This window comes from Pelmatolapia mariae, linkage group LG23, assembly GCF_036321145.2.
Source record: "Pelmatolapia mariae isolate MD_Pm_ZW linkage group LG23, Pm_UMD_F_2, whole genome shotgun sequence".
Classification (NCBI taxonomy): Eukaryota; Metazoa; Chordata; class Actinopteri; order Cichliformes; family Cichlidae; genus Pelmatolapia; species Pelmatolapia mariae.
In genome coordinates this window covers 43,636,238-43,663,934 of record NC_086246.1, presented here as the reverse complement: position 1 = coordinate 43,663,934, position 27,697 = coordinate 43,636,238, and the positions used below count along the sequence as shown (strand labels likewise).

Here is a 27,697-nt window from a genome sequence, read left to right as displayed (position 1 = left end):
CTATGATGAATGGAGGCATTTGAAGACAGCTGTGTATGTTTGGTAAGCTGCACAGCAGAATTTAAGAACTTGTTGCTAGATAAAATACACTCAGTGGCCACTTTATTAGGTACACCTGCTCAACCACTTGTTAGCACAAATATGTAATCAGTCAGTCACATGGCAGCAACTCTGTGCATTTAGGCGCACGTGACCTGCTGAACTTGAACATGGCATGATTGTGGGTGCCAGATGGGATTGTCTGACTGTGTCACAGAAACTGCTCATCTACTGGAATTTTTTTGGCCCAAAACAGAGAAAACATCCAGCTAGCGTTAGCTCTCTGAATGCACAACATGTCGAACATTGAAGCAGATGGGTTACAACAGCAAAAGACCACACCAGGTACCACTTCTGCCAACTAAGTTTAAAATTCCCACAGCCAAAATTGGACAATACATGAATGGAAAAATGTTGTTTGGTCTGATGAGTTTCCATCTCTGCTGTGACATTTGGATAGTAGGGTCAGAATTTCGTGTAAACAACACGAAAGAATGGATTCATCCTGCATTGTATCAACAATTCAGGCTGCTAGTGCTGGTGTAATGGTGTGGCAGATATTTTTTGGCACATTCTGAACAATGTTTAAACTCCACAGCCTACCTGAGTATTGTTGCTTACTAATTCCAGCTCTTTATGACCACAGTATACCCATTTTCTGCTTCCAGCAGAGTAACGACCCTATCACAAAGCTCAAATTATCGCTAACAGTCTTTCTGAACATGAATGATCTGAAGTCAAAATGGGATCTGATCTGCTATTAGCAGTATGAACCTAATATAGTATCCAGTGAGTGTATTTTGTTAATTATCATCACAATTAATATCCCACACTAGAGACTGGGTACTTCAAAATGTTTAATTGTTAAGATATTGCTCAGAATTTTTCATACAGTCAGTTTTGGACATAATCTGCACCAGCTCACTTACCTGACTAGTTCATAGGTTTCTCCCAGTAGAGGGTTGAATGGTTTACCTGTTCGCTCCCACTGGGAGGCCACAGCAGACACTGCAAACGCAGCCACACACTGCCACAGTAGATAAAAAATACACACCAAATCAGAGAAACTAAACTAGAAACAAAAATTTGTTAAGCTGTGCCTGTAGCAGAAAACCTATGAACTACCTTCATTCTCTCAATAGAATCTGAAGATGCGTTGGCCTGGTGAATGAGGTACGTGTGCTCCATGTACTCTGTGAGACGCTGCAGGAAGCTAAGCGGCTCGTTGAAAATCACTGGCATTGTAATCTTGGAGAGCTCCTGAAAGGGACATCAAGGAAAATTGAAGGACAAGGTTTCATTACAAAGAGGAAATAAGGTCTTTTGACATGGCAGTGCTCTGAGCTGCTGAGTGTCAAAAAGGATCAATGTTTGGTCGTCTGGTACATACAAGCATTTACGTTGCTCTGGACCAAAGTATCTACCACATTAAGGTGAGTATTTATTGCTGTATTTGCTGTAACCGCGCTGGTAATAAAAGAAAAAGCTTCAGAAAATACTTCAAATAGAAGAGTGACCTTGTGAGATGAAAGTCATCATGATTCATGAATACCCTGACACTTAACCCGAGACTTTCAGAATATGTGATTTTTTTGCTTGATCTCCCAAGTTGTGCTAGAGTAGGAGTAGGTTAGTTACACAGATGTCATAATTTTTATAAAAAAGGGTTTGGAATTATGTTTTTGGTTACTTGATAAATATAGAGTCATTCTCCATTAGCTCTTCTGGCCTCTATTTGGAATTTAAGTAGCTAAACGCTCAACTATTGTCAACACCAGATGTCTAGCTTTCTTCTTCTTCTCTTTAGTCCTGAGAAAATAGTGTACATTGTGGTTTTTTCCACAACTGCTTTCTGCGGTGCTTGGAAACTAAACCTAAGGGTTGGTTCAGAGCTGCAGATTTATAATACAGTCAATTTAAGTTTAGTGTGCACTAATGCAGTTTAGGCTAAAAAAAATGTATTTGTTTTTGCTAGTATCAGGACATAAATCAACTTACTGGCAAACTATTGGGAAAAGAGTCACCACAAATGTAACTAAGTGCTGTCTGCACCTGCACAAGGCTATTTTGCATGACAAGACGATAAATACCAAAGCAGTGGGTGGAATGACCCTCGTCATCATAATGGATGGGCAATAAAAACAACTCTAGAAAACCATTCTCACCATTCCAATGCAGTTCCTCAGGATACTCCAAATGCTGAAGTCATTTCTCGAAAACATTGGCGCCGGTAAGCTTGTCCTAAAATGACACGTCACAGACACACACACACACACACACACACACACACACACACACACACACACACACACACACACACACACACACACACACACACACACACACACACAAAATTACAGTTCTTCTAAAAAGTGTATGTGATGCATTCATTTTGTTCTAGTGCACTAAAAATATTCCACTGGAGTAAATGTGCCAGACATACAATACCTGCTGCAGGCATCACATCAAGTGAATATTGTCAACAATAGCCTAATGTATTATGTGACACACTGGAACAAAGCCCAGACAGACAGACAATACCAGCAGCAAAGGTGGTTAGCAAGAATCATCCATCAGCAGCACTTATGTCTTGTCTGTCTCAAACTGTCTAAAAAGGTGTGCAGGCTGGAGATTAGTTTAAAGTACAAAAATAAAACGTAAAAACCGAGGGGTTAGCGTAATGATGACATTTAAAAATCACCCAAATAACGTGAACCGCACTCCCCAGCTGCCCGAGGGATCAGCCAACAAGGGATCATACTGCAAACTGATTATTGCATTACACTGTGACCTTATCAATATTTAACAGCTCCAACAGAGAGCGGAGTCCTTTCTATACTACAACTCTTTCTTGTGCCTTTACCAGGCTGCCCATGACTCTAAATTATTCACACTGTGAAGTGGAAACACCTGAGGAAGTTAAAAAGATCACTGAAAAAAAAAAAGGACTGTTCGAGTGGGTTATTAAATATCTAAAACTGCATAGGTCTAACAACAATATAGATTTGATGAAAATAGGATTAGGGAAAAAAAAGAATTAGATTATAGTGGTAGTAGTAAAGCTTAAATGAGAGGGATACATTTAAGGAAAAAAAACCCTCAAATTTCTCAGAGAAAAACTTTTATACTTTTGTGAAGACACTTTTTAAATTGATTTATTTTTGCTTTTTATCAGAAAACCACATTGTTTTACTTAGCAACGTTGGATTAACGTGATCACACCCCTTACACCATTAACAATGTCACATAAACTCAAATGGGAGGAAGTGCAACCGTATCAAAAATGTTACCAAGAATATCTTTGCTTCTTTACTACTTGCTTTGTAGTTCCTAATGAACAAAAAATATCATCCTGGCCAAATTTTCGTTGCTTTTCAGTTACATCAACTAAATAATCTTTTAATCCAACCAAGTGGTGACATCGGTGGTACGATGAGGTTGATCCATCTTTGTAAAGTGAAGCAGTGAGGTTCAATGACTAAAATACTTTCACCGTGTTCTTGAAAATATTTGAATTTAAATTTTTAAAATAAATTTACGATGTTTAAATAAAATAAATTTAATTCATTTGACAGGAGTGATACATGTAAACACTATGACATTTAAATAAAAATGCAACTGACTGTTATACCTTAGGCTTTTAAAGATACAGCACTCTATTAGAAACATAAAGACAATCTATAAACTGAGACAGACAAAAACCATGCAAACAGTAATTATAACAAAAATGATAAAGACTGGACATAAAGACTGAAAACAAAAACAAACAAACAACCCCCCCCCCTCCCAAGACATATTGCAGGCATTAAAAACTGATTTCAGTGATTAAAAATTTGCTTTAGTTTAAACCATAGTGTTGTACAAATATAGAACTTTAAAGTCAGTGAATGTCGTTATATGTGATGGCAGCGATAGTTTAGAATTTGCTGATTTACACTAGCTTGTCTACATCTGAGAGACAGACGCCGTCTCTAGTTTAAAGATTAGGCTTAAAGCTTTCTTTGTTAATAAAGCATATAGATACGGCTGGATCAAATGACCCTGAACCCTCTCTTAGTTATGCTGCAGTAGGCTTAAACTGCAGAGTCTTCATATGATGTACTAAGTGTTTCTTCTTTACTCCTTTCTTTTCACTCTGTGAGTGTTTATACACCTGTACTGCAATTAATCATTAGTAATCATTAAACTCTGGCCCTCTCTCCCATAGTGTTGTTTCTCTTCCCTCACCTCTAACTGGTCCCAGGTGGCTGCCCCGCCCTCTTTCTGCTGGAGATTTTTTCCTGTTTAAAGGGAGATTTTCCTTCCTACTTTCGCCAAGTACATGCTTATTGTGGGTCATGTGAATGTTAGGGTTTCTTTCTAATATTGGAGGGTCTTTACATTATAATCTAAATTGTTTTGAGGTGAACGTGGTTGTGAACTGGTACTACTAAATAAAATAAAACTGATTTTAATTGTAGTGGCACATTTTTAAAGTTTTATTTTATGTGGGTAAGGCCCTTCACACATTTAAAAACAGATTTTATGAACAAGAAATGTATCAAATTCTCAGAGCTGAATAAATTATATCTTCTGAAATGGATAATGGTTTATTTTGGCTTGCAGTCCTCTATTTTTCAAAGTCTTATTTTGGCTACCTCCACCCAAACATACAATATGAAAAATATGCAATTTCCCAAAGTCTGACTGGGATTCTAATTTGGAATCCTAGACAACACCAAGCTATACGAAATTATTATACTTACATAAATTACTTTATGTATTCACTTATCTATTGCCTTATTTAGTCCCTTCTCATCAGTACTGACTGATTTTCAATAAGATACAAGTAAATATTTTACTTTAAATTATATTTAATATTTTGCAAACTAAAAACAGATCACTGAAAAACTCTTCAGCCTGCTGTGTAGTCCGTGATGATACACAAACATTTGCATCATCGGCATAGAAATGACACTTTATACAGTAGGTATCTGATAATGGGTAATATATGAATAATATATCTGCAAGAGATTGTTGGTCTTAGAACAGAACCATGCAGGCATCCACAAAGTTCCATTTCATAAGAATGGGCACTGGAAAAGGTTTTATTCTGGAGTGGAACATCCGTTTGACAGTAGAGTGGACATTCCAGAATGCTCATGATGTGCAATTTCAACTTCCTCTAAGTTTTTCCAAGCATGCCCCAAAACTAGCTTAAAGCTTACTGGGAAGAAATAATCTCTTTAAGATTATGTTAAAGAGACTCAGAATTCATAGTATGAGGATCTTCAAGTAAGAAAAATACCAGTCCTACTACTTTATCCTTACTTTCTGTTCAATTACAGGTAGGCACTTGAATTTCTTGGTCAAAACACAGATTTTTTTAAATGAGCTGTTAAATCAATTTTCATAAACTTCCAAGATCTCAAGAAGAATTAGGTTCTCTTAACTTAAAAATAAGTGTTGCTTTAAAATAAAATAAAAATTCTCCAATTCCTGACAGACTGAACATATGTTAGTGGTTTCCCTCGGGTATGTTTTTATTAGATTAGCATCAGCTCTTTAGTCTTTAAATTACACAGCTGACTAAATATTCCCGTGACCCTGAACTGGATAAGTGTTTAAGAAAGTGGAAGGAGAGGTTAATAAAATACTTTGATGTGTTAGCTAATGGAGTCTCTGATAACTCACAATTTGCAGTCAGTTCTTCTACTAAATGGTCAAATTAGGCATTAAGTGCATTTGTAATCTATCATACAATCAGAACCTCAGAATCAAATTTTTTTTCTGAGAATATGACCCATTGCCTAGGCCACCATAAATTTTTTATTTTTTTAACCTAATATGCCGTTACACATGTCTGACACTAATAACAAATTTGAATTAAAGAATTAAAAATTCAACAATATTAGGCTGCTATGTTGTATGAAAGGGCAGTGACTTTGATGAGCTTGTTCATCTTTGGATGTGAGATTAAAAGAACCAGAGGTCAACAGTCCATTTAAGAAACTGTGATGGCGTATTGCAGAGCTGACCTATGCTTTGTTATCCCATTGGGTTGAGTCTCAGCCTTGTCACCATGGTGATCCTGCTCCAGCGTGCTGGCGGGGCTGCTGCAAGTGCTGCTTAACATGACAGAGCCTTCGTCTTCGTCTTCCTCACAGGATTGGCTGGCTACCGTCTCAAAGCCGCTCAGGGAAAGCTCAGATTCTGAGTCTGGTGGAGACAAACACATGTAGATGAGTCAGTGCAGGATTACAGTTCAACTGAATGTCCTCTGAGTATCTAGAAAAAAGTATTGCTATTAGATAGTTTGTCAATTAGAAGGCACAGAAAATTGTGTATTATCTCAAAATTAAGAAATACTTTTTGTTTATCAAATGTTAAAAGGACAGTATAGTTTCCTTCCCATTACTGTAAGCTGACCGATCGATGCAAAACAAAAAAAACATTTATGGGCATTATGAATGTGCCTGTACATTTGAGAACAGTGTTTCCGTGAGTTTGATCACAAAACACAAAAGACAAATTTAATTGATAAAATTTATAATGTTTTCCGAAACTAAATTTACAAGCTCAGCGTCCAAAATTTGGAAAAAAAAGAAAGATGTACTACGAGTTGGAAGCATTAATTTTTGCAACAGATACACAGCACAAAAAATATGAATGACTTTCGGTTGAATGCATGAAATAGAAATTTAAAAAGCTGGTCAAGGACCAAATCTGATTTCACAAAACAGCTTTGTGTGATTGAGAAGTCATTCACTTCCTTGTGTTAAACTTGACTCAGTAATTGAAGTAATGAAAACTTGAGCATCAAGTGAAATATATAAGAATGCTGGAAATTATATAAAAAAAGTGACTTTCACAACCTACGAAAAGGAAAGCTATCAACTTACAAAAGAACAGATAAATAAAAGTCATATTTCACTGAGTTAGACTGAGCACTAACAAGCGCTCTATCTTATAATTTAGATGCAGTTTGGAAAATTAGAATTGCAAAACGCATCATTAGCAGCTTAAATTTGCTGTGAATGATATAAAGCACTGACAGCTGACATGACATCATCACATGGGGGCTGCAGATTTGTCAGCTGCATATCTATGATATGCATCTCCCTATCCATCACATCCCAAAAGTGCTCTATTGGATTGAGATCTAGTGGCTGTGAAGGCCATTTGGGCTCATTAACGTCACCGTCATGTTCAAGAGATCATGTGAATGGTTTCTGACATGTTGCATCAGCCTGCTAGAAGCAGCCACCAGAAAATGGGTATGCTGGTCAGAAAGGGTGGACATGGTCAGTAACAATGCTCAGCATAAGCTATAGTATTTAAGCAATGTTCAAATGGTGCTAAGGAGCCAAAAGTGTGCCAAGCCCGAACTGCCATAACCCATCTTCTACAAGGTTCACAGTATTTTGCATTTAGAGACATTCTTCTGCGTATCTTGGTTGTAACAATTCATTCTTTGAGTTACTGTCGCCTTCCAATCAGCTCAAAGCAGTCTCCTCTGAAATCTAGTACCAACAAGGCATTTTCACTACCACATTTTCTCTTTTTCTGACCACTCTTTCTAAATCCTAGATATAGTTGTGTAGTAAAATCCCAGTATATCAGCCGTTTCTGAAATACTCAGATCAGCAGATTCAAAGTCACTTAAATCATCTTTCTTCCCCGTTCTGATGCTCGGTTGGAGCAGGTCATCTCAACCATGTCTACACACCTAAATGCATTGAATTGCTTCCATGTGATTGACTGATTAGATATTTATTTAGGCAGCGACATTACTTGTTTATTCGTGGCTGCCCGATCAAGTGTGCGATACAAAGAAGTTAGTTACTTCCTGATGAAGTATATAAAATCAAATCAGATCTGTGACTCGGATATTTGTTTCCCAGTTTTGCATTCAAAATAAAAAGAGGAAAAGGAAAAACACTGCATTATTTGATTTTTCTCTGTGCTGCATTCATCATTTTCTGATTTTTTATTCTCAGTTGAAAAGAACAAATTATACACTGATTACTCAACAACCACTGTTAAGGGAGTAACCAAAAAACAAAGTGTAATTCTGTCACTTTTGTGTTATTAGTATACAAAACATACAGTTATTCATTTTTTTTCTTGTTTGGATGCTTTCTTTTTTTTAACTAATTTTATGCTAACACTCTGATTGTGCTACAAAAAAAACCCCCCTAAAGCATTATTCACAAAAAACATTCAGTCATGCTCCACAACAATCAGTGCAAATGTCCCATGCAGCTCTGTTATTATTTCATTTTCTTCAGCCATGACTCCCTTTTATCTATGAAAGCTGGTTAGATAACTCATCAGGAAAATCAAACAAATGAAATTCAAAAAAAAAGTTTGAACAAATCAAAAACAAGCGAAAACACCAGCAAGTCCGACATTTCCTCTTTTGTAGATTTTTTTTTTTTTTAAATCTTAGCAAGCATTACTGGGATATATTTTTAATGTTTGTAGAACATGCAGGACTTTTTCACAGCATATTCATTTTCAACAGAACCACTTGGGGCTCGAGGAGCGGCAAACATACCGAAAGCATTCATGACAGGAAAAAGTACTCCAGTGTCCTATAGGTGGATGAAAGAGCATTGAGTGTGAGTAGGAGCTTGCCACAAAGTCTCCTGCGTGTTTAATAACCTGTCAACTCACCAGAAACGGCGTCGTGGAACTCATCCTCGCTGAGGGCACTCCGTGGTGAAGATCCCTTGACGACGGATTGCTCAAGTTCGTGGTGCTCTGTGGCGAGAGTCTGCAGTGCCTCAGAGAGGATCTTATTCTTCTCCACCTCCTGCTCCAATTTCAGACTGCGCACCTGAGCTCACCACACACAAACACACACAGACAAAAGGAAACACGCTAATCACTCTCAGAAACAGAAACCATCATGAATTCTATCCTCTGCACTTGATAACCGTGAGCAGAAGATGGGCAAGCGTTCTCCAGGCTACCAAAATTTTATTCAAAGTCTCATTAAAAACAGAGGACAAATGTGCATGACTATGAGACAGGCTTTGATGGCAGCAGGTCTGCAAGTAAACAGCATGTTGACTGACTGATCCCCCCTCTGTTCTGTCCTCTCATTATCAGACCCATGGCGAGAGAGACAGAGATGGAGCTGAGAGGGTTGAGCCATGTTTATCTGTAATGGAGGCCAGCAGCCTTGATGCTGCCGTCTCAAATAGCCTGCCGGAGAACACGAGTCCCGTAGAAGAGAGGGAATCAAATGACGGATAATGGACTCCGATATAAACCATTAGCTAAACCTTTCTTTTACACAAAACATTAGTGCTGATAATATGAAGGTGTGCTCACCTTTACTTCACCGTTTCCACGGACAGGCTGACATTGTGCAAATGCAAACTTAAAGTCCACTGACGAGGCAGGGGTTTACTTTGGATTGTCAAAGTAACAGAAGAGGGAGAACTATAAATGATCATCCACAAGACAAGAGAAAGCTAAATGAAGTGGAGTGGAAGTGCTGTATGATGACAGAGCGCAGATCACTTGACATCTCTGCACAATTCTGAACTTAGAGAGGAAATTCCTCCTGCTGACCCCTCCACAGGTGGTGTTTAAATACAAAGCAGGGCTGCAGGGCCTGGAAGTGAATCAGTATATTTCCTTTGCAGGGGGAGTAAGCACAGGCCCAACTTCTTCATTCAGCCCGCGAACCATCATTTACAGACGGAGCTATACTGTATAGTTTGAATTATTCCTATTGAGACTAGGCCTATTCATGGCGAGTTCTGAGATTCTGTGAGTCTTTTATCATGTGCTCTGCCTGTGCAGATTGCAGTTCAAAAGGCTGTGCAGCTGAGCGATCGAGGCCCAGCCCACATGTAAAGACTGAATGCACTGGACTGGCTGTTAAACTGAGAACATTCAAACTGTTCCTGGCAGCCCCAGCTTCATCAGCTGCTGTCTTCTTCTTAAAGATCCCCACAGAAATTATTGAAGTTTTGTTACTGAGCATTTGTGAAGAGATGGGGTCTGTATAAAAAGAAAAAAAAAGCACATACACATTGTGACTGAAGAGAGGTTTTTTTTCTCCACCATCTAATGATTATATTCAGGGTTTGGTTTTGTCTGGTCTTTTCATGTGCTGCAGAAAATGAGCAGCAGTCGGAATGTCATGCATAAAAGGGTTGAATCTATGCACTGATGTGAAGGTAAACATGCCTTGATTTACATAGCCAGCATCTCAAGTGTACATTTATCACAGCAGTGCATCAAAAGCAGCAGCACTACCAGACATCATTTTTCACAATCAAAAGAGGGACTAATTCTTATTCTGGTGGAACATTCAAACACAAATCTGATTCAGAAAGTGCTGCAAATTCAAACCGCGACAGGCAATAACGCAAGATGCAACTTAACACTCTCACTCTTACAGATTCAGTGCTTTACTGCACAAAAAAATGAAAAAAGATGGCACTTTCACATTATGATAGTAATCAGAAATGCAGTCGTTGACATGTTGTAAATTATATGAATCATCAATGAATAGTGGTTTTTCTTCTGCATCAAAAACCAGATTAAATCTGAATTATCTATAAACACATCGGCCCCGTCTCTGATCTATCCACATATATCTGTGTTTACATCGTTCATATTTCTCACATATGCAGCGCTGCCAGTTATAAAATCACAGCCAAAACCCTCTTGCTTCCACTGAAGAACTTGCACACATACCCACACAGATTACAGAGTTCCACTGTTAAATAAACACTGAGAATTATTAGTATTTGTATTAAAGATATGTACTGCAAATGACTGTGCCGCACTGTTTATACTGTGTTAACTGGCTGCTGATTTATGTAATAAAAGTTTGAGCCATGCACACAGCATGGATTTAGGGATGGCAATATGAGGCTGGCAATCCATTTCTTTTACCCAGAATATTATAACAGTGTCATTGCAATCCATTCATGATGACTTCTACTCACTTTGGTGACTCCTTTGACTTTTGTCCTTCTCATATGGCCATTATCAGCCCCTTAAATATTTGGTTCAAGACCAAATATGTTTAAAACCATTTCTTCTAGTTTAATCGTGCATAGAAAATGAGACATTCTAGTCCTGGTTTTTTTTTTAACCACACACAATTTTACATTTGATTGACAATATCAGTTTCACTGAACTAAAATATTGTGTGGCAGTATATCCCCTTACTGAGAAATTATCAGTCTACTGCTTTGGCTTATGTTTGACCCTGAATACAACCGGGCTTTACGCCAGTGTAATAACTTGGCTGAACACACTGCTCATCTTTGTGCTCCTAATCCAATTTTACAACCTGATGCCTTCAGTTTAGTTTCAACTGAATTACTCTATGCTTGAAGTCTGCAATTCATTCATAACTTTTCACAACTCAAAAAAAATATCCACATCAGCTGGCGAAGCCTCGTGCACTAAAGAGCAGATTATGAATTGTGTTACTTATTTTACAAACCCATTTTAATCTGAGAAAGATGAGAAGTTGCATAAATGTAACACAAAATGGAATTCAATTACTTTCAAATATATAAAGAATGTATTTAAATGGATATAGTGCAAAAAACAAAACAAAAACCCACCACATCTGATGTTGGAACAGAGGAAATCAAAAACATTTCCTTTGCAATACTACACAATAAAACCCCTAGCATGAGTTTATTGCTTTGTCAAATCACCTCTTGTTTTAACAAAACTGAGGAGAACAACTGCCGCAGTTTTCAAAGCTGAACGTTTTTGCAGGCAGGCATGTTTAGGCTTGTTAAGTTTTTGAAGCTATGCTGGAACAGTATGCGGCTTGGCATTGCTTTGATTAAATAAGCAAGGTCTTCTCATTAGCAAAACCCTCATCTGGGTGGCAGAATAAAAGAAGCTGCTCTAGAGCCTGCATTTAAAATATTTTAATATGACAGTGTGTCTGACTAGTTGCTGGGAGACTTTGCTCCGCTTAAATCTGTGTTTTTAGGAGAAACAGCATTTCTTAGACAAATAAATGGGTTATCCTGTCTATCAAAATTACAGATGGGTAGAATTGATAGCATTTAGTGCCCAGCTTCAACAAAGCAACAACCAAGGGATTGGTATGTCTTCCTGGGATCAAGAATTTTAAAAACGTTTTCAAGTCCTTTAATAATGTGACAATAAATAAATAAATCACACCTTTAACTTTTATCAACCACATAAGGAAGGAACTTTGCTCATTTAAAGATCTTGTGTTTTCTTTGATATCGCAGTCTGTGGTGTCACCGTGTCAAGATCTAAAGAGATCTCTAAGGCCTTCAGAGAAGATTTTCCGTGCCTGCAAGACTCCAAATGTTCTCCAAATAATCTGAAATAAATCACTGACAGCTGCAATATATTTCAATATAAGGACTGCCTTCAAAATAGATAAAACATAAATGAAGTTGTTTGAGCACAGCTAGGGGAGATACCAACTGTGCAGCATAACGATAGAAAAATTATGATTTGAGGTTGCTCCAATGCCACAGGGGTTTGGATGCTTGCAGTCATTGATTTAACTATGAAATCTTCATGCCACAATAGAAGTTTAACTCAAAGACAACCTTTCAACAGGATATTAATTTCAAGCACACGGTCAATTACAGCAAAGAATAACTTAAAGAGCACAACTGGAGGTTTTTTGGAGGATTTACTTAAAACCCAAATTTAAACTCAATTGAATTTAGAGAGTGGTCAAGAATTCCAGAAAACTAAGAGACTGGCCAATTATGAAGTGGGGCAAGACTAGCATCTGAGGCTAAGAGTGCCATATATATACATATATATATATATATATACATATATATATATACATATACATATATATATATACATATATATATATACATATATATATATACATATATATATACATATATATATATATATATATACATATATATATACATATATATATACATATATATATACATATATACATATATATATATATATACATATATATATATATATATATATATATATATATATATATACATACATACATATATATATATATATATATATATATATATATATATATATATATATATATATATATATATACATACATACATATATATATATATATATATATATATATATATATATATATATATATATACATACATACATACATACATACATACATACATACATACATACATACATACATACATACATACATATACATATATACATATATATATATATATATATATATATATATATATATATATATATATATATACATATATATATATATATACATATATACACACACTGTACACATGGATATATATTTATTTGTTCTATAAATTATTTTAAAAAGCTACTAGGTTTTCCTTGTAATTGTGTTCAGGTAGAGCACAATAAAAGTGATCATCAGCTCACACTGATCTTATTACATCTTAGTAGAGGGTGACATTTCGAGCACACCCACTCTTCAGATAATGAAACACAAGGCAGTCTCTATCTTATCACCTGCGATTGGCGACATAACAACACCCCATAATATCCAATCAGAACCACATGTTACTTAGGTCAAACAATTTATAAATAAATTCAGAATCCACTTCAAGATTTTGACTTTGACATTCAGGGCTCTGCATGGACAAGCAACAACCTATATCAGAGATCTTTTACATCCTTACATCCCCAGCAGGTCCCTGAGGTCATGTGATCAGGGCTTGCTGGTCGTCCAGCATATGAGGCTGAAAACGAAAGGCGATAGAGCGTTTGTACCTGTGGCCCCCAGACTCTGGAACTCCCTTCCTTTGAGCCTGAGAGCTGTTGACTCAGTGGTTTCACTTAAAACACAGCTAAAAACTCATCTTTTAAAACTTGCTTTTGGTTGATTTCTGTTTTTATGTTTTAGCTTTTCTGTGAAGCACTTTGTGGTTTTTATCTTGCAAGGTGCTATACAAATAAAATTAATTTTACTTACTTACTTATAAATACGTTTTTTTAAAGTAATATATTTTGCTCTGCAAAAAGTCTGAAACGTTAGTGCCTAGAAAGACAAAAATAGAAACTCATAAAAAAAATCTAGATACCAAGTAACAAACACAAAGAAAAACACCCATAATGTCTACAGCAATATCTAACAACAAAATACTTAATACAATAAGTCAGGCAGATATCAAACCTACTCGCCTAATAAACACCAGTGTTTCACACATACACATATCAAGAGAAACCCCCAATAAAGGGTCTTGCACTTCAATCAGGCAACTCCACTGTTATCGAGTATTAGAAAACTCTTATTGTGCATTATTAAATGCAATAAATGTGATGAATGTTAAATGACTCACAGCTTTAAGGCACAGCATCACATGAATCCATGGAAAATGCACAGAAAGCCCCAAATTATCTGAGATAAGACTACAAAGAATCATAAAAAAAGGATAAATTCATTTCTTCATTGACATCTTTTTTATAGCCAAAGATTCAAGAGTATATATTTAAAAAATTTCATGTTGTAAGAGGAGAGTGCTAATGTGCTCTCCTCTTCTTGGGAGTTGTACATGCTCAGTGCCAGCGTACGGCAGGTACATTCATCTGCTTGAAGTGGGTACCAGCTGGACTTTTCTGATCATGACTTTTGATAGCACATCTATTTTCAGAAATTCTATTTTTTAAGGGGTCTAGAAGTTTGCCAATGTATCCCAGCCCATGTCAACATTTAAAGATCACATTGCTGGTTTCACATGAAAATATCACTTTAATGAAAAAAGTTTTTTTCTTGTCGTTTTTTTCTGTTCTTGTTCGTAGAGGATCAAATATTCATTAATTTGTTGATGTGTAAACAAACCGTCCCCACCTGACAGTGTTTTTTCGTAATTGTTCTGAGCCCTTGCAGCAACAAAATTCAAATGTGCTGCCTGAGAGCCTGATGATCACAGCCGTTTCGAATCTGCTTTCAGCCTTGTCCCCGGTGTACAGAGATTTTCAATTTTTCTCTGAATCTTTCAAAATATTATGAAGCACAGAGGCTGAAAACCCCAAATCTTTGTAGGGTCGATACCAGTATAAAAACAAGTTTTACATCATCAGGAAGGCATATGTAAAAATGCGTAAAAATTTGTTCCAAACACTCTGTTCCTTTTTTTTCTTTGCTCTATATAATTTAAAGAAAGTGTATATCGCCAATACTGCCAATTCAACCGCATAACCCCTAATTTGGAGCAGAGGACATCCATCCAACTGCTGTTCAAATCTTTTGTTTGTGAGGAACAGCCAATGAGAAGAAAGTTAGCATAACGAAAAGCTGTTTATAAAGATAGAACAGCCGTTTAAAACAGCTTTTGAACTGTCAGTCATGCAAAGCTACTTTAATGTGGTTCAAGAGTAATAAAAAATATGCATACATAAATGAGCTTTATAGGTCAACGCGTTGAACTAGTGGCCTGGACTTTTGCAGAATGGCGAGTCCCTCCCCACTTTTATTGCTGAAAGACTCATCCTTGCTGTAAAGCTTTTCTTTTATACCAGTTATGCACTGACCTTTTGCCATTTAACCTAATTATCTGTGAGAAGTTCTTTCAGGTGTTTTCTTTTTTGTTGTTGTGTTTTTTTTAAATACAACTTTTCCAGTGTTTCATACCCCCCCCCCCAAAATCACCTTGAAATGTGTTGCTAGAAGTTCATAAATTAGCATATTTCATAAAAACAAAACAAAAAAGAAAGAAAACCCTTCTCCTATTCAACATGTGTTATGCTTTCATTGTCTTTACGATATTTTGAATCAATTGCAGGTTTTAAATGATTATTGCATTCTCTTGTTGCAATTTACACACCGTTCCAGCTATTTTGAAAACGGGATTGTAGATTGTTGCAAAATTGATGCCAAAGGTCAGAGGTTGCTATAAGCGGTATAATCTACCTGTTTTCATGAGGGGGTGTAATCTAGCCCCCGAATCCTTCCATTTTAATCAAATCCATTGAATCAAAAAACAAAGAACAAAAAACAACCCACGTGTAAGCATATAATCACTTCAGTCCACTGAGCTGCTTTTGTTAGAGTGAATTTTTCCAGCATCTTTTTGTGTAGGATGATTTCTTTTTACATCCCAGAGATATATATCCTCTTACTGAGCCCCAACAGTCTCAATATAACACTTACAGATATCAAGTTATTTAAAATGTCACTGTAATCTCATTTACCTCCCTTCTATGATCCAAGTAAACTTAGATAATAACCGTCTTCAGTTAATGGTGACTAAAATGCTGATAATCAGCTGAAAAACATAGTCACAGTCACTAGGCTCTCAAATAAAAGTTGAAATTTGTCTTTGGAAGGTAACACTCACCCCTTCCTGTCTGGAGAAGAGGCTGAGACAGATGTTGAGATTGGAAGTGGTTTCGCTGGATAATTCACATATTTCTTGCATCTTTTGCAGTATTGTTGATGGAAATTCTGAGGGGATAAAACACATAAAGTAATGAATGCAATGGAAGAGTCACAACTTTGAGCTATTAAAGTTTGTTTGTTTTTTTAAACGCTCTTAGAACATGTATAAAGAGCAAGCACGCTGCAGAAACCTCTAATGACAGTGCCAGATGGCGGCGTCTTAATTAACAGTCTTTCAGACATTACTGTGCATTTAAATCTGTTTGAAGACTCTTGTAATTTTTAATCAAAAGGTTTTCATTTCACCTCCTGAGTAAGTGTGATGTTTCTCCACGTCTACATACTGTATATTACATAACAAAGAAAAGTGAAATAAAAGGCTTTACTTTCTGACAGCTCTTCATTCTTCAGCATGGACAGGAGCGCTGCGACCTGCTGCTCCAGATTTTTCTGGCTGACATCTGCAACCTGGTGATTTAGAGAGATGGGAGAAGACTGCAGATCAACAAAAAGTAGCACGGGGTGGGAGGACTAGTTCACAGAAAACACTATGGGTCGTTAAGCCAACATGCTAATTAGGCTCGCTTTCTGTTTGCAGCCACCTGTAGTGAGCTTGTTAGCTCTCCAAGTGACATCACTTCTTCGTATTCCTCCTCTTCGCTCCCTTGCTCCTGGGAGCAGTAGTATGTGCTGTAAGCTGCGTGCTCCTCCAATGCATCAACCCATGCCTTAAAGAAAGACAAAAAAAAAGAAAAATCAAAAAGGTTACTTAGTTATTTGACTGATCTTGACCTTTATGTGTTTTTGACATACTATAGGAAACATATTTATTATTATTATTATTTCTTTTTAGAGGAGCATCAGGAGAGAAGATCAAAACAAGCTAGCAAGGCTCTCTCTGTAAAGGTCATAAAATATAAAATCTGCCTCTAAAATTTACTAGCTGACAAATTTTACTGTGATTTGTTATATATATTTTAAAAAAAAACAACTTTTACTTATTTCCAGCTAATGACTGTTTTCCTAAATTGCCAAAATTTTCTTTTATAACACAGCTTGCATTTCAAATTTTAATAGTATATTTTACATAATGGCTGGGACTTTTATTTACATTCCTTATCAGCCACCTACGCTGATATATAATTCATAGCAATGCAAGAGACAAAGTAGACAACTATTTCTCATCTAGAGTGACAACGTCTTAGCATCTGAACAGCTCGCATAACAACTACAAAGTCAAGAAATAATCTTGTGAATAACTCAATGTAATGATGCAAATTCTCCCACCTGGGTTGTTATAATGACTAAACAAACAAAGAGTTAATTAATGAGCTTGGGGTGCATTTGAGATTTTACACTTTTGCATAAAGCCCGAGAAAAGCTAAAAATTACATTTTACTTCAAGATTTCAAAACTTATGATTAGAGAACTGTTAATAAATTTCAGCTTGTTTAAATGCACTTAAAGTTCCTCTCTTTCACAGTAAAGAGAAGAACTGTATTCATCTATTTTCATTGTGAGCACCAATGGATTCCACACATGTGGAACATTTACAATGTAAGGAAAGGTAGTAAGTTAGGTAATTAGTAAAGATTGCAACTTAGCGTTTTCCCCTTTTCAGAGCTATTGCAAAAACTTTGCAAAAAATGAAGGTCAGGAGATAACAGGAATTTTTAAAAAGTGTTTGAAATGACAACCTGAGGAGAAACCAAACTTACTTTTCTTGTTCCCTCTGGGTCATTTTTAGGTGATACTTTAAAGTGGTGCACACTGTCATCAAAGCACTTGAGAGTGAAAAAGCAGTTATCTTTGGCTCTTATCTGGAAATGAGAAACATCAGAAACTTTCATTTGTGGAAAAGCAGAAGCTACACGAAGACAAATTCAACACAGGGGTCAAAAAAAAAAAAGGGAACGCAATGTTGAATGTTGGCTTACCAAACAGTGAGCGTTTGTGAGGGACTTACAGCCTTGCCTTCTTTCACCGGCAGCTGCTTCTGACCTTCACAGAAGAAAGAAAAACAGATTGAGACCTTTTCCATTTCACTTGGAATCTCAACAGTTGATAGATGATAGAAGGAAAGGTATACGGGAAAAAATTCTCCTCTTCTTTTCTTTTTTGTCTCTCATCTATATCAGTGGTCCCCAACCTTTTTTGCACCACGGACCGGTTTATGTCCGACAATATTTTCACGAACCGGCCTTTAAGGTGTCGCGGATAAATACAACAAAATAAAACCAGTACCAGTACCCAAAAAAAAAAGAAGATTTATTCATAACACATGGGAAAAGACCGAGGGAAACCGAGTTAATGATAAAAAAGACAAAAAAAATAATGTTAAAAACCACTAAAAACCCTGAAAATGATGAATTTTACACCCGAGCCTCAACTCTCGCGGCCCGGTACCAAACGACTCATGGGCCGGTTTGTGGCCTGGGGGTTGAGGACCGCTGATCTATAGCACCTTTCTTATCAAAACTGTGCAGCACTTCCATTTATCTCTAGCTAAGACCTTTTCACATGTCTGATTCAAGGAGCACAGAGAAAAATGAGGATGCACCTACTGTTTTGAGTACCAGGATATAACACCATCTTGAAGGACGACCCAGTAAGAGCGCCATCCAAAAAATCTGGAGCTCTGCAGGAAGCCACACAAGGGAAGAATCAGCAGTCTAATTTTTCAATTAAATATTTTTTAGCCTTTTCTGATTTCACTAGTGGCTGAAAGAGACGGCACATTTATTACAATAGATTTCAGCAAAGTGGACCTATTATTCTCATCTCCAGCTTGATATTTTCATTGCTGCGAACCACTAAATTACACGATTCACATTTAAATGATCCTTATTTATCTTATCTTGGACCTTGGCTCCTTAGTTCATCCACTAAGTGAAACAGATTTCTTTGCCCTCGCAATGTTAACAACAAGTCTGAACAGCAGTGTGTGTGTGGGGATCCTACAATCACACATTTGCACATGTAAAGCCACAAAACAGCATTTTGTTGAAGCTCTTTTAGCGTTGGTAATGGCACACATTCACCATGCAACATCACAACAATCTGGGGATCTTGGATTGGTGATGGAAGTTTCGGACCGTTGCCTAATGTCTTCACCAGCACATCCCAAAGGTTCCATTTCAAGCTCAGGATTCCGTGTTGGTCAATCCATGTGTGAAAATGATTGATTTCACTGTAAGGCACTCAAACTGATCCATGATGACGATCATTCAATATTTTGTTTTGACCGCATTTCTTCTTCTGGGTTTTAATAATGCGATACGCAGTTCTTTGTAGTTTTAAAACATTTTCTTTGTGTGATGCAGGCCAATAATTTAACCTTTTTTTCGCATGAATGCAGGATATAGTTGTTTAAGAAATGAGATGCTATTCTGTGAATCAGTTTGGGTTAAGCAGCATTTTACCAGGTGAAACATGTTAATCACTACAGTAATTGTGCAGTGGAAGTTTCTTAGCCGTTTGCTTAGGCAGTTTTTATTTATTTATTTAGTCTGGGTATTGTATATTGACTATAACTTAAAAGGAAAATGAGCAATAAATAAGTTCAATGTAAGTTTAATAAACTTAAACACAGGATTCTTCCAGATAATATAAAAACCCTGTAAGGTTGAGTTTTAAATATTTCAGTTTCAGTTTCACAGAATTTATGTTTTGACTTTGTTTCTCAGAAACAGAAGCCAGTCAGAGGTGTGGAATGCAAACTGTGTTTTTCTCCAGTACAATAATGTTTGGCTCACACTGATCACTGATGATTTGATGCTTGTGTCTGTCTTGCTTAACTCAAAAGCAGGCATCACTGCCACCCCAGAGGCGGCTTACAGGTAAGACTCTTTAGCAATTCCCTCATTGATTCTTTATCGGTTTTTCAGTGTAGAAATGCTCTACACATTTTCTGTGTTATCATCTCTGTGTCTGCCGGACTTGCATAATTGTCAGGTGCACAAAATTACACTGCCATGAGCCTGACGTCAATCTTTCACAATGCACAACTGCCAGGAAACATTCCAGCAATGATAAAAGGGAGTGATAAGAATGCAGGAAAATTCTGCAAAATTCAGCCTGTTCTTGATTTCCTTCCCTACCACTATGACATAACCTAAAAAATGATTAACACTTAGATTATTCTTTAGTTGTCAGCTGACAATCGCAATCTCTGTAAAGCCTGCTGTATCTGCTCGTGTGATCTTTGTCTGCGTTCACTGTCATGACATTTGATGAAGCAGCGAGCTGACTGTGTAGTTACACACCGCACCTCTGGAGTTTTGGATCTTTAAATGCTCATTTCAATTTAATGACAAAAAACCAGATTTCTGGACTACATGTCAAAGTTATTTTTATAATAAAAGCATATAAACACTCTGAGTATGATCTGTACTGTAAAAGCAATCAGGAGCGAGTTTTGACTCTCAAACTGTGGGGCAGGCCCCCCTGGTGGGGCTTAGAGCCAGTGCAGAAAGGGAGGTGGTCAACCGGAGGAAAAATACAGACTGAAATGAAGTTGAACTAATGTAATTTATTTGGGGAAGATTAACAAACAACAGTTTGCTGATGCTATCTTGTTGACCTTTATTTCTCCAGTTTTCAACTTGGATGCTGTGTTATTGTTAACTGATAAAAAATTTGTTTGGTAGGAGGTGAGAATGTTTTTTTTCTTAAGAGAAACGTGCCAACAAAGTTTAAGAACCACTGAACTACATGCTGTGAGGAGTATTTTAGCAAGGAAGAGATATATATGCCTTACTCCTTTTCTTTAATAACATTTGCATTTTAATTGTGCGTTTTCGTTCACTGATTGGATTTTCAGAGCTACCAAAAAAGCCATTTCCCATATTTTACCTTCCAGAGAGGTCCTTCATACTTCTTGACATGTCGGGTCATACCCTGCCACGCAGACAAAGAGCAAAGATGAGTCAGTTTAAAAAAATAAAAAATAAAAAACAGAAGAGAAGAGAACAAATAGTTAAATAGGACAGCAACTAACAGCTGGATACTCACTCGATGAAAGTTGCCCTCAAGAATCTGCTTCATTGCTGTATCACTGGCCAGATCAAATACTGTTTGGCCTACAAGTTATGGACATACAAGACAAGAGGAGCTTTAACGCAACAGAGCACATTTTTACAGAGGGAGAAAAATACTGCAGGATTCGACAATGTTTAAATGCTGGTGACAGCAATTATAAATATCAAGGACTCATTTACATCCAAGCAGCTTGTGCTTCTCATGCAATCACAGTTTCTAAATTTTTTGCCTCGATAATCATGTTCGAGTCACAGGAAGAACTGCTGCGCTTGGCAAAACTAATTAGAATTTTAAACTTTTTTTGGAGAAACCGCCTAGGCGGTTGCTATTTTTGTTTGGGTGAAAGAATTCAGACAGACCTTGTGAAACATGCTGAAACTTTTGTCACACGAAGGAACACTTTGGTGCAAACGCATTCTCAATAGTTTCCATTTCCTATCCTGTCTTTGGCTGCCAGACCTGAGGATTTCCTTTTTTACTGTACATGTACATAGATCCTTTTTGGGTGGACTTTTTATACCTGTGTATTAATACATATTAGTTACTGTGTTATTTCCAGCAGCAAAACGATTTGAGATTGATTCAAAATAATAAAAATTATGCCTCTGACTGGTTTCTGCTCATAAACAAAACAAAAAATAAACAAAAACCAAAGCTTAGAAACAGTTGAGATAATTAAGGGAACAAATGAACATTTGGGCCAATTGCATTATCCAGCTGAGTCCTTTGTTAGATTTTAGAACATTTAAAGTGAACCTGCAAGTTTTCTTATTTTCTGTTACATACATGTTGTTACAAAGATGAAAGGTCATATTAAAAAAGCAAATGTTTCATACAATGAGGTCATTGCATGTACATGCAATCCCTGTTAGCCTGAAGCTCAAGTTTCAGGCTCCTCTAAACGCTCACATTTTTTTTCTACATTTGGCTCTATATAATGTCAGAGAGAGAATATTTCTAATATGGTCATCTCAGACACACAGCTCTAGCTGTGAGCACAGGAGCCCCGCCCCCACATTCTGTCAGGCGTTCTGTTTTTGAGGGACAGCCAATCGGAAGAAAGCGGGTTTAAAAGAAGGGTGCAGGACGCTCAAAAGCATTGTATCTGACATTAAGTGAACAGATGGGCTGCAGAGAAACCAAGAAAAGCCAAATAAAGATTATTCTAAACTTTGTACCATGTAATAGTCTACTGGACACCAATAGAGTCCAAGAACCAAAAAATGGAGCTGGAAATTAGCACGACAAGTTCCTTTTAATTTCTTAAGTTTGGCTGTGCAGACAGTCCTGGCAAGACAATAAGTTCATTGTTGCTTCTGGTATTTGTGACAAAAAGAAAAATTATTGAATATCTCCCAGTTATTCATGGTTGCCAGCTCTGGCTGATGAATCATACCATTCTTGTTTTGGAAGTTGGGGTTGGCTCCACCCTTGAGCAGCTTCAGGGCACACTGCCTCTGGCCTCGATAGGCTGCACAGTGCAACGGAGTGTTACCTAGCAGATCTGTGCAGTTGATGTCTGGAGGCTTCTTCCTGCAGAGCTACAGAAAACACACAGGACAGAAACAGGTGTGCTGTGTGAACCCAAGTGCCCTGATGCTCCTTATTATTCTGTTAAGAACTGAAGCATGACTCCTTAGATTTCTGATGCAGCCACAGAGAGCTGGAATAGTTAAGACTGCAATGGCTCTCCAAAACTGAACTGCCACTGTTCCCTTTATTTTTCTGAACACTGTAATTGAAAATATTGATTTGTGTCCATTGGTTTCTCACTTCAGGCTTTTGTGAAGTATTGGATTTCAAAGGGCGTAGCTGATGGCATATTTGTCTGGTCTTGTGAACACGGTGTGATACTTTAGGGTGTAACTGTCAGTTAAGGCACAAAAAGTCTCTGTAATCACGCTAATCTGCTTACAGTGTGAGTGCCAACAGGCTGTTTAACAAGTACTCTTACTTGCTAATATTTGACATTTTAGATTTATTGTACTAACCTTCGCTAGTTACGCCACCATTTACTTCAGTGTAACATACCATTATAAAATACAAGTATATTTAGGCAAATGCAATGTAAACATATGGAGATAGTAATGTAGATGAAACACAGTGTTAAAAACAGAGTTGTATAATTCTAACAAGCTTAAAAGCCAATATTTGACTTGACCACTTTATTTTATTTTATTTTATTTTATTTTATTTAAGTAGTCTTCGGGAATAGTTCTGCAGGCTTCTTGAAGGACATTCAAAGCTTTTCTTTGGATGTTGGCTTCTTTTTGTTCTGTTCTCTGTCAAGCTGAACTCCACACATCTTCAATAATGTTGACGTTTGGCTTCGTTTTTTATGCTTGCAACATTTGTTTTGACCCGTTTTCTCATTTATTTTAAAGACACACTTTACACATTATGAAGATTATGTGTTTTTGTGACAGGCAGGTAGTAACAAAGTGCCTAAAGACACTGTTTAAATGTTGTAAAATTGTCTGTTGTTGGGTTGTTATTTTGGAACTATCATGATACAACACAGTCAGACGTCTTTTTTGTGCTTGAATGATTTACAGGTGTGTTCAGTTGCTTACAGGAAAAATAAAAAATTCCTCTGAAAACGGTCATGTACGAGGACTGGAAGTGACGAAGCAGCTAATGTCCAAGAAATCTGAAAGATCTTGAAAAAAAACTGGAGAAGTATTGCTAAAAAAATCTGCCTGCCTGGAAACAATGTATAAAGAAATAACGTGACTAAATAACAAAATATAATGTCTTGTTATAGTCTAAAATATGTTGATATTTTGGTTTCGCTAAATTGTTAGAAATGCCGTTGCACTGATTCCAAGCCCCAGTGTGATAAACTCGTATTACTGATATGTAGATTAAAAATAACAAATGTTGCTTTTTAAATTCAAAGATGATTATAAAAAGGGAACTGCAGAAAATGTCCACTGAATGCTGAAGTCATCAATTTTCAGACATTTGCAATGATTACATAATTATGATAGTTGTCAAGTCATTTAATGGCAGTTGTCCTCATATATCATGTTACTGCATATTTTAATTTGTAACAGTTTGAGTTTTGCTTTCACAATATGATAAAATAAAAGTAAAATGTACACCGTTTAAGGAGTGTCACAGTGTTACAAAGGACTTATGAATCATATTCTAGGCATTACTGAACAGGAATTTATCCTCATCTGTCCAAAAGCTTTAGTGAAACTGAGGTCTGTGGTGGGTCTACAGGCCCCACTGGTACCAGGGCTAACAAGCTAGAACTGATTTTAAACACATTCCTTTGCCAAACTTCTATGATACCTAAAGATCTTTGCCCGGATTAGCTGAGGACATTCCAAACTATTTCTGGACAGAATGTAAAGCTCAGATTTCTATTTTTAAGAGTTATTTAATGATAAAGAGCCTGGAGCAGAATCACACAGTGGGGAGGACACACACGCCCCCTATAGCTGCAGAGTCTGCAGCTATAGGGGGCGCCCTATAAGACTCAGACTTCTGCTTCTTGCCTCTGGGCAGTACAGTGTTAGGCTTCAGTTATCTGGTACTTACCAACTGAGTTAGCGTTGAAAGGTCTCCTTCCCGTGCAGCATCCAAAAGTTTCTCCTCCAGCTTTCTCTCCTCCGTTCTCTCAGCCGCTGTTTTCAGTGACAAGGCAGGATTTAAAAGAAAAACATGTAGGTACTATATGAGCATTTTGCATGAAAAAAAATTGATTTAACACATTTCCATCTCTTTGCTGACAGTATATCTCGCTCACCTTCCAGCATGCTTCTGATCTCTGCATTTTGTGTCACGTCTTTGGGAATCTGTGCTGTCCCATTGATGACAGTAGCACACGCACCATAGTGCAGCAGCAGCATGACAACCTCCTGATCAATATGTGATTGATTGATGAATAAAATATTTGCATAAATACTACTGTTAATGATATGCAAAGCATGAAAGGACTCAAAATCTGAAATGAAAATTGCTGACACATTAACATACCTTTCTTCCTGTGAAAGCAGCTTTGTGCAGTGGCGTATCTCCAATATTATTGGGCAAGTTAACATCTGCCCCTGCCTGGAGGGGAGGGTGTGATGACACACGTGTTACCTATGCAGTTACTCAAAATCTCCATGCTTTGAAGAAAAGAAACATTACCTTGAGCAACTCCTCAACTACATCTTTGTGTCCAAAATAGCAGGCCAAGTGAAGCGGTGTCCATCCCAGGTTAGATTTACTTTTTCCTGGAAAAAATAGGACATAATGAATTAAACCAGCACACAGCAGGCACTGATATTATCCCGATATACACAAATCACAGACCTTTGCAATTGATATTGAGCTGTATCTCTTCCCTTATCTTGGACAGGAGGAGCCTTTGAACCCCGGGCAGATCTCCATTCCGGGCATATCGTAGGAACTGCTCCTCTGGCTCCAGCTCCTCCATTGACCCCTGCATAGAAAACCCCCCAAAAAAAGAAAAAGAAAAGGAATGAAGAAATTAAGGCTTTTTAATTTTTTTGTGAATAAAATTGTGAATAAAATTGTGCTTCAAGGAAAACCTATCCACCTAAAAGACACCCAGGAACTAAAGAGAGTTGCTAATCATAGCATATACTTTAAAATCATTGCATTGAAACTGGAATAAATTATTATTTGGACCATTCCTGCCTATAATTTCTAATGCTGAAAAAAAATGGGTAGTGTCTAAATTCAATAAAAATCCTGATGACATACGTGCGACGTTCAATTAAATTCATTTCACCCGATTCATAATAGAAGTCATCTTGAGGCAAGTTACAGTCCATATAATATCATGTGATTGGGACAAGTAAATTGAGCTACAAGTGTAAAGTCAGCAGGTGGCTCATATTGCTTAATAAGTCATCATTTCTCCTGCTTTAGGACATGTGAGGAAAAAGTCACAGGAGTTTGTTATGTCACACAATAAGGGAGAAGAAGGAAATCCAAATTATTGCAAAAGGCAGCAGTCACCAGACCAGCCTTACAAGAAGGAAACACGTCCTGCCTTTCTCTGAAAAAAAATCCACATGACATGACATTCTAGTATATCTGCAATTAAATCCCAGTATGGAAAGAAAAACAGATAGACAAAAAGCTTAGTTAAGCAATGTTTTTAAATGTCATGTGGCTGTGAGGAAGGATTCGTGAATCACATTGACAGGACAAGACAAATCAGACTGTGCAATTATGACGTCGGCAGGGCGGGGGGAATTGGAGAAGCAGTGAAACAGGTTTACCTGGGATTGAAAAGCATGTGACAGTAACAGTTAAGTGACCTGACTCAAACTGCACACTGCAATTTCAGGAAAAGCATGTTTAAAAAAAACAAAAAACAGTCATTTGCCAATCCTGATCAGAAAACCTGCAAAGCCTGGTTTGATGTCTCTTAATAAAAAAAACAAACAGAAACATTTTAAGTCAAAACAGTTTTTTAAAATTTCTTTCACTATCCAGCAATGCTCAATCCACTCTCTCATTTGAGGTTTATTTTTGCTACGGCTGAAATGTAACACCCAGGGCTGATTATAATCTTTTAATAAGAAAAACATATCATAAAATATTTTCTGAAGGCTTATGTTTCAGTCTGCAAAGAAAGCATGTTTACGTGTGTATAATGAGGTTTAATATGGATTTAATTTTACATTTCCATTTAGTGTTACTTCACATTTCCATGCAAAAGTGCTACATTTACCAGACAATTTATATTTTACAGTTTTTCCAAAGGTTTTACATTAAAAAAATAAATGCAATAAAATAGAAAGGATTAAACTTTTTTTTTCTTTTTCCCGAAAGTTGTCCTCTTCTTACGACCCTTTAAAAAGCCTTTTCTTACTGAAGTCCCTATGGCTGTCTAGGAGTTGTTTGCGGTTCCAAATAAACCTTTTTGATGAACAAAATCAAATCCAATCCACTTTTTACCCAAAATATTAATTATTGGAACAGTAATAATAATAATAATAATAATAATAATAATAATAATAATAATAATAATAATTTGGAGAAAAGTCGGCAAATGATCACACATTGGCGGAGAAGGACTTTGTTCCCCCCATTCATTATCTCATGACCCCTTCCATTCATCTTACGACCCTTCAGACGAGGCCCTCGACTGGTGTGGATAAAATACCTGAGTGTACAAAAATGAGTTAAGACTGTCTCCATGTCGAGCAGCTACACTGTGAAACCACCGATAAAGATAACATATTAGTCGCAATGACCAATTTTCTACAGTTAGACTGAATTTACCTGAACCTT

General features: G+C 36.9%; 1 protein-coding gene across 3 annotated transcripts in view; it reads right to left on the bottom strand.

Annotated features, from left to right (window-relative positions):
* osbpl1a (oxysterol binding protein-like 1A) overlaps nt 1–27,697 on the bottom strand; it is a 32,444-nt gene that overhangs the window by 4,317 nt on the left and 430 nt on the right. For all 3 annotated transcript variants that reach the window (XM_063466039.1, XM_063466040.1, XM_063466041.1), the window contains exons 2-20: nt 25,742–25,871; nt 25,577–25,662; nt 25,421–25,495; nt 25,191–25,302; nt 24,983–25,068; nt 22,830–22,974; nt 21,407–21,474; nt 21,248–21,292; nt 18,958–19,031; nt 18,331–18,394; nt 18,112–18,213; nt 16,996–17,121; nt 16,780–16,861; nt 16,353–16,459; nt 8,698–8,860; nt 6,057–6,237; nt 2,205–2,280; nt 1,165–1,299; nt 969–1,066 (exon numbers count right to left, since the gene is read on the bottom strand). In XM_063466039.1, coding sequence (XP_063322109.1) covers nt 969–1,066; nt 1,165–1,299; nt 2,205–2,280; nt 6,057–6,237; nt 8,698–8,860; nt 16,353–16,459; nt 16,780–16,861; nt 16,996–17,121; nt 18,112–18,213; nt 18,331–18,394; nt 18,958–19,031; nt 21,248–21,292; nt 21,407–21,474; nt 22,830–22,974; nt 24,983–25,068; nt 25,191–25,302; nt 25,421–25,495; nt 25,577–25,662; nt 25,742–25,865 — 1,949 coding nt within the window. In that variant the 5' untranslated portion in view covers nt 25,866–25,871. The remainder of the gene's footprint in view (nt 1–968; nt 1,067–1,164; nt 1,300–2,204; nt 2,281–6,056; nt 6,238–8,697; nt 8,861–16,352; nt 16,460–16,779; nt 16,862–16,995; nt 17,122–18,111; nt 18,214–18,330; nt 18,395–18,957; nt 19,032–21,247; nt 21,293–21,406; nt 21,475–22,829; nt 22,975–24,982; nt 25,069–25,190; nt 25,303–25,420; nt 25,496–25,576; nt 25,663–25,741; nt 25,872–27,697) is intronic.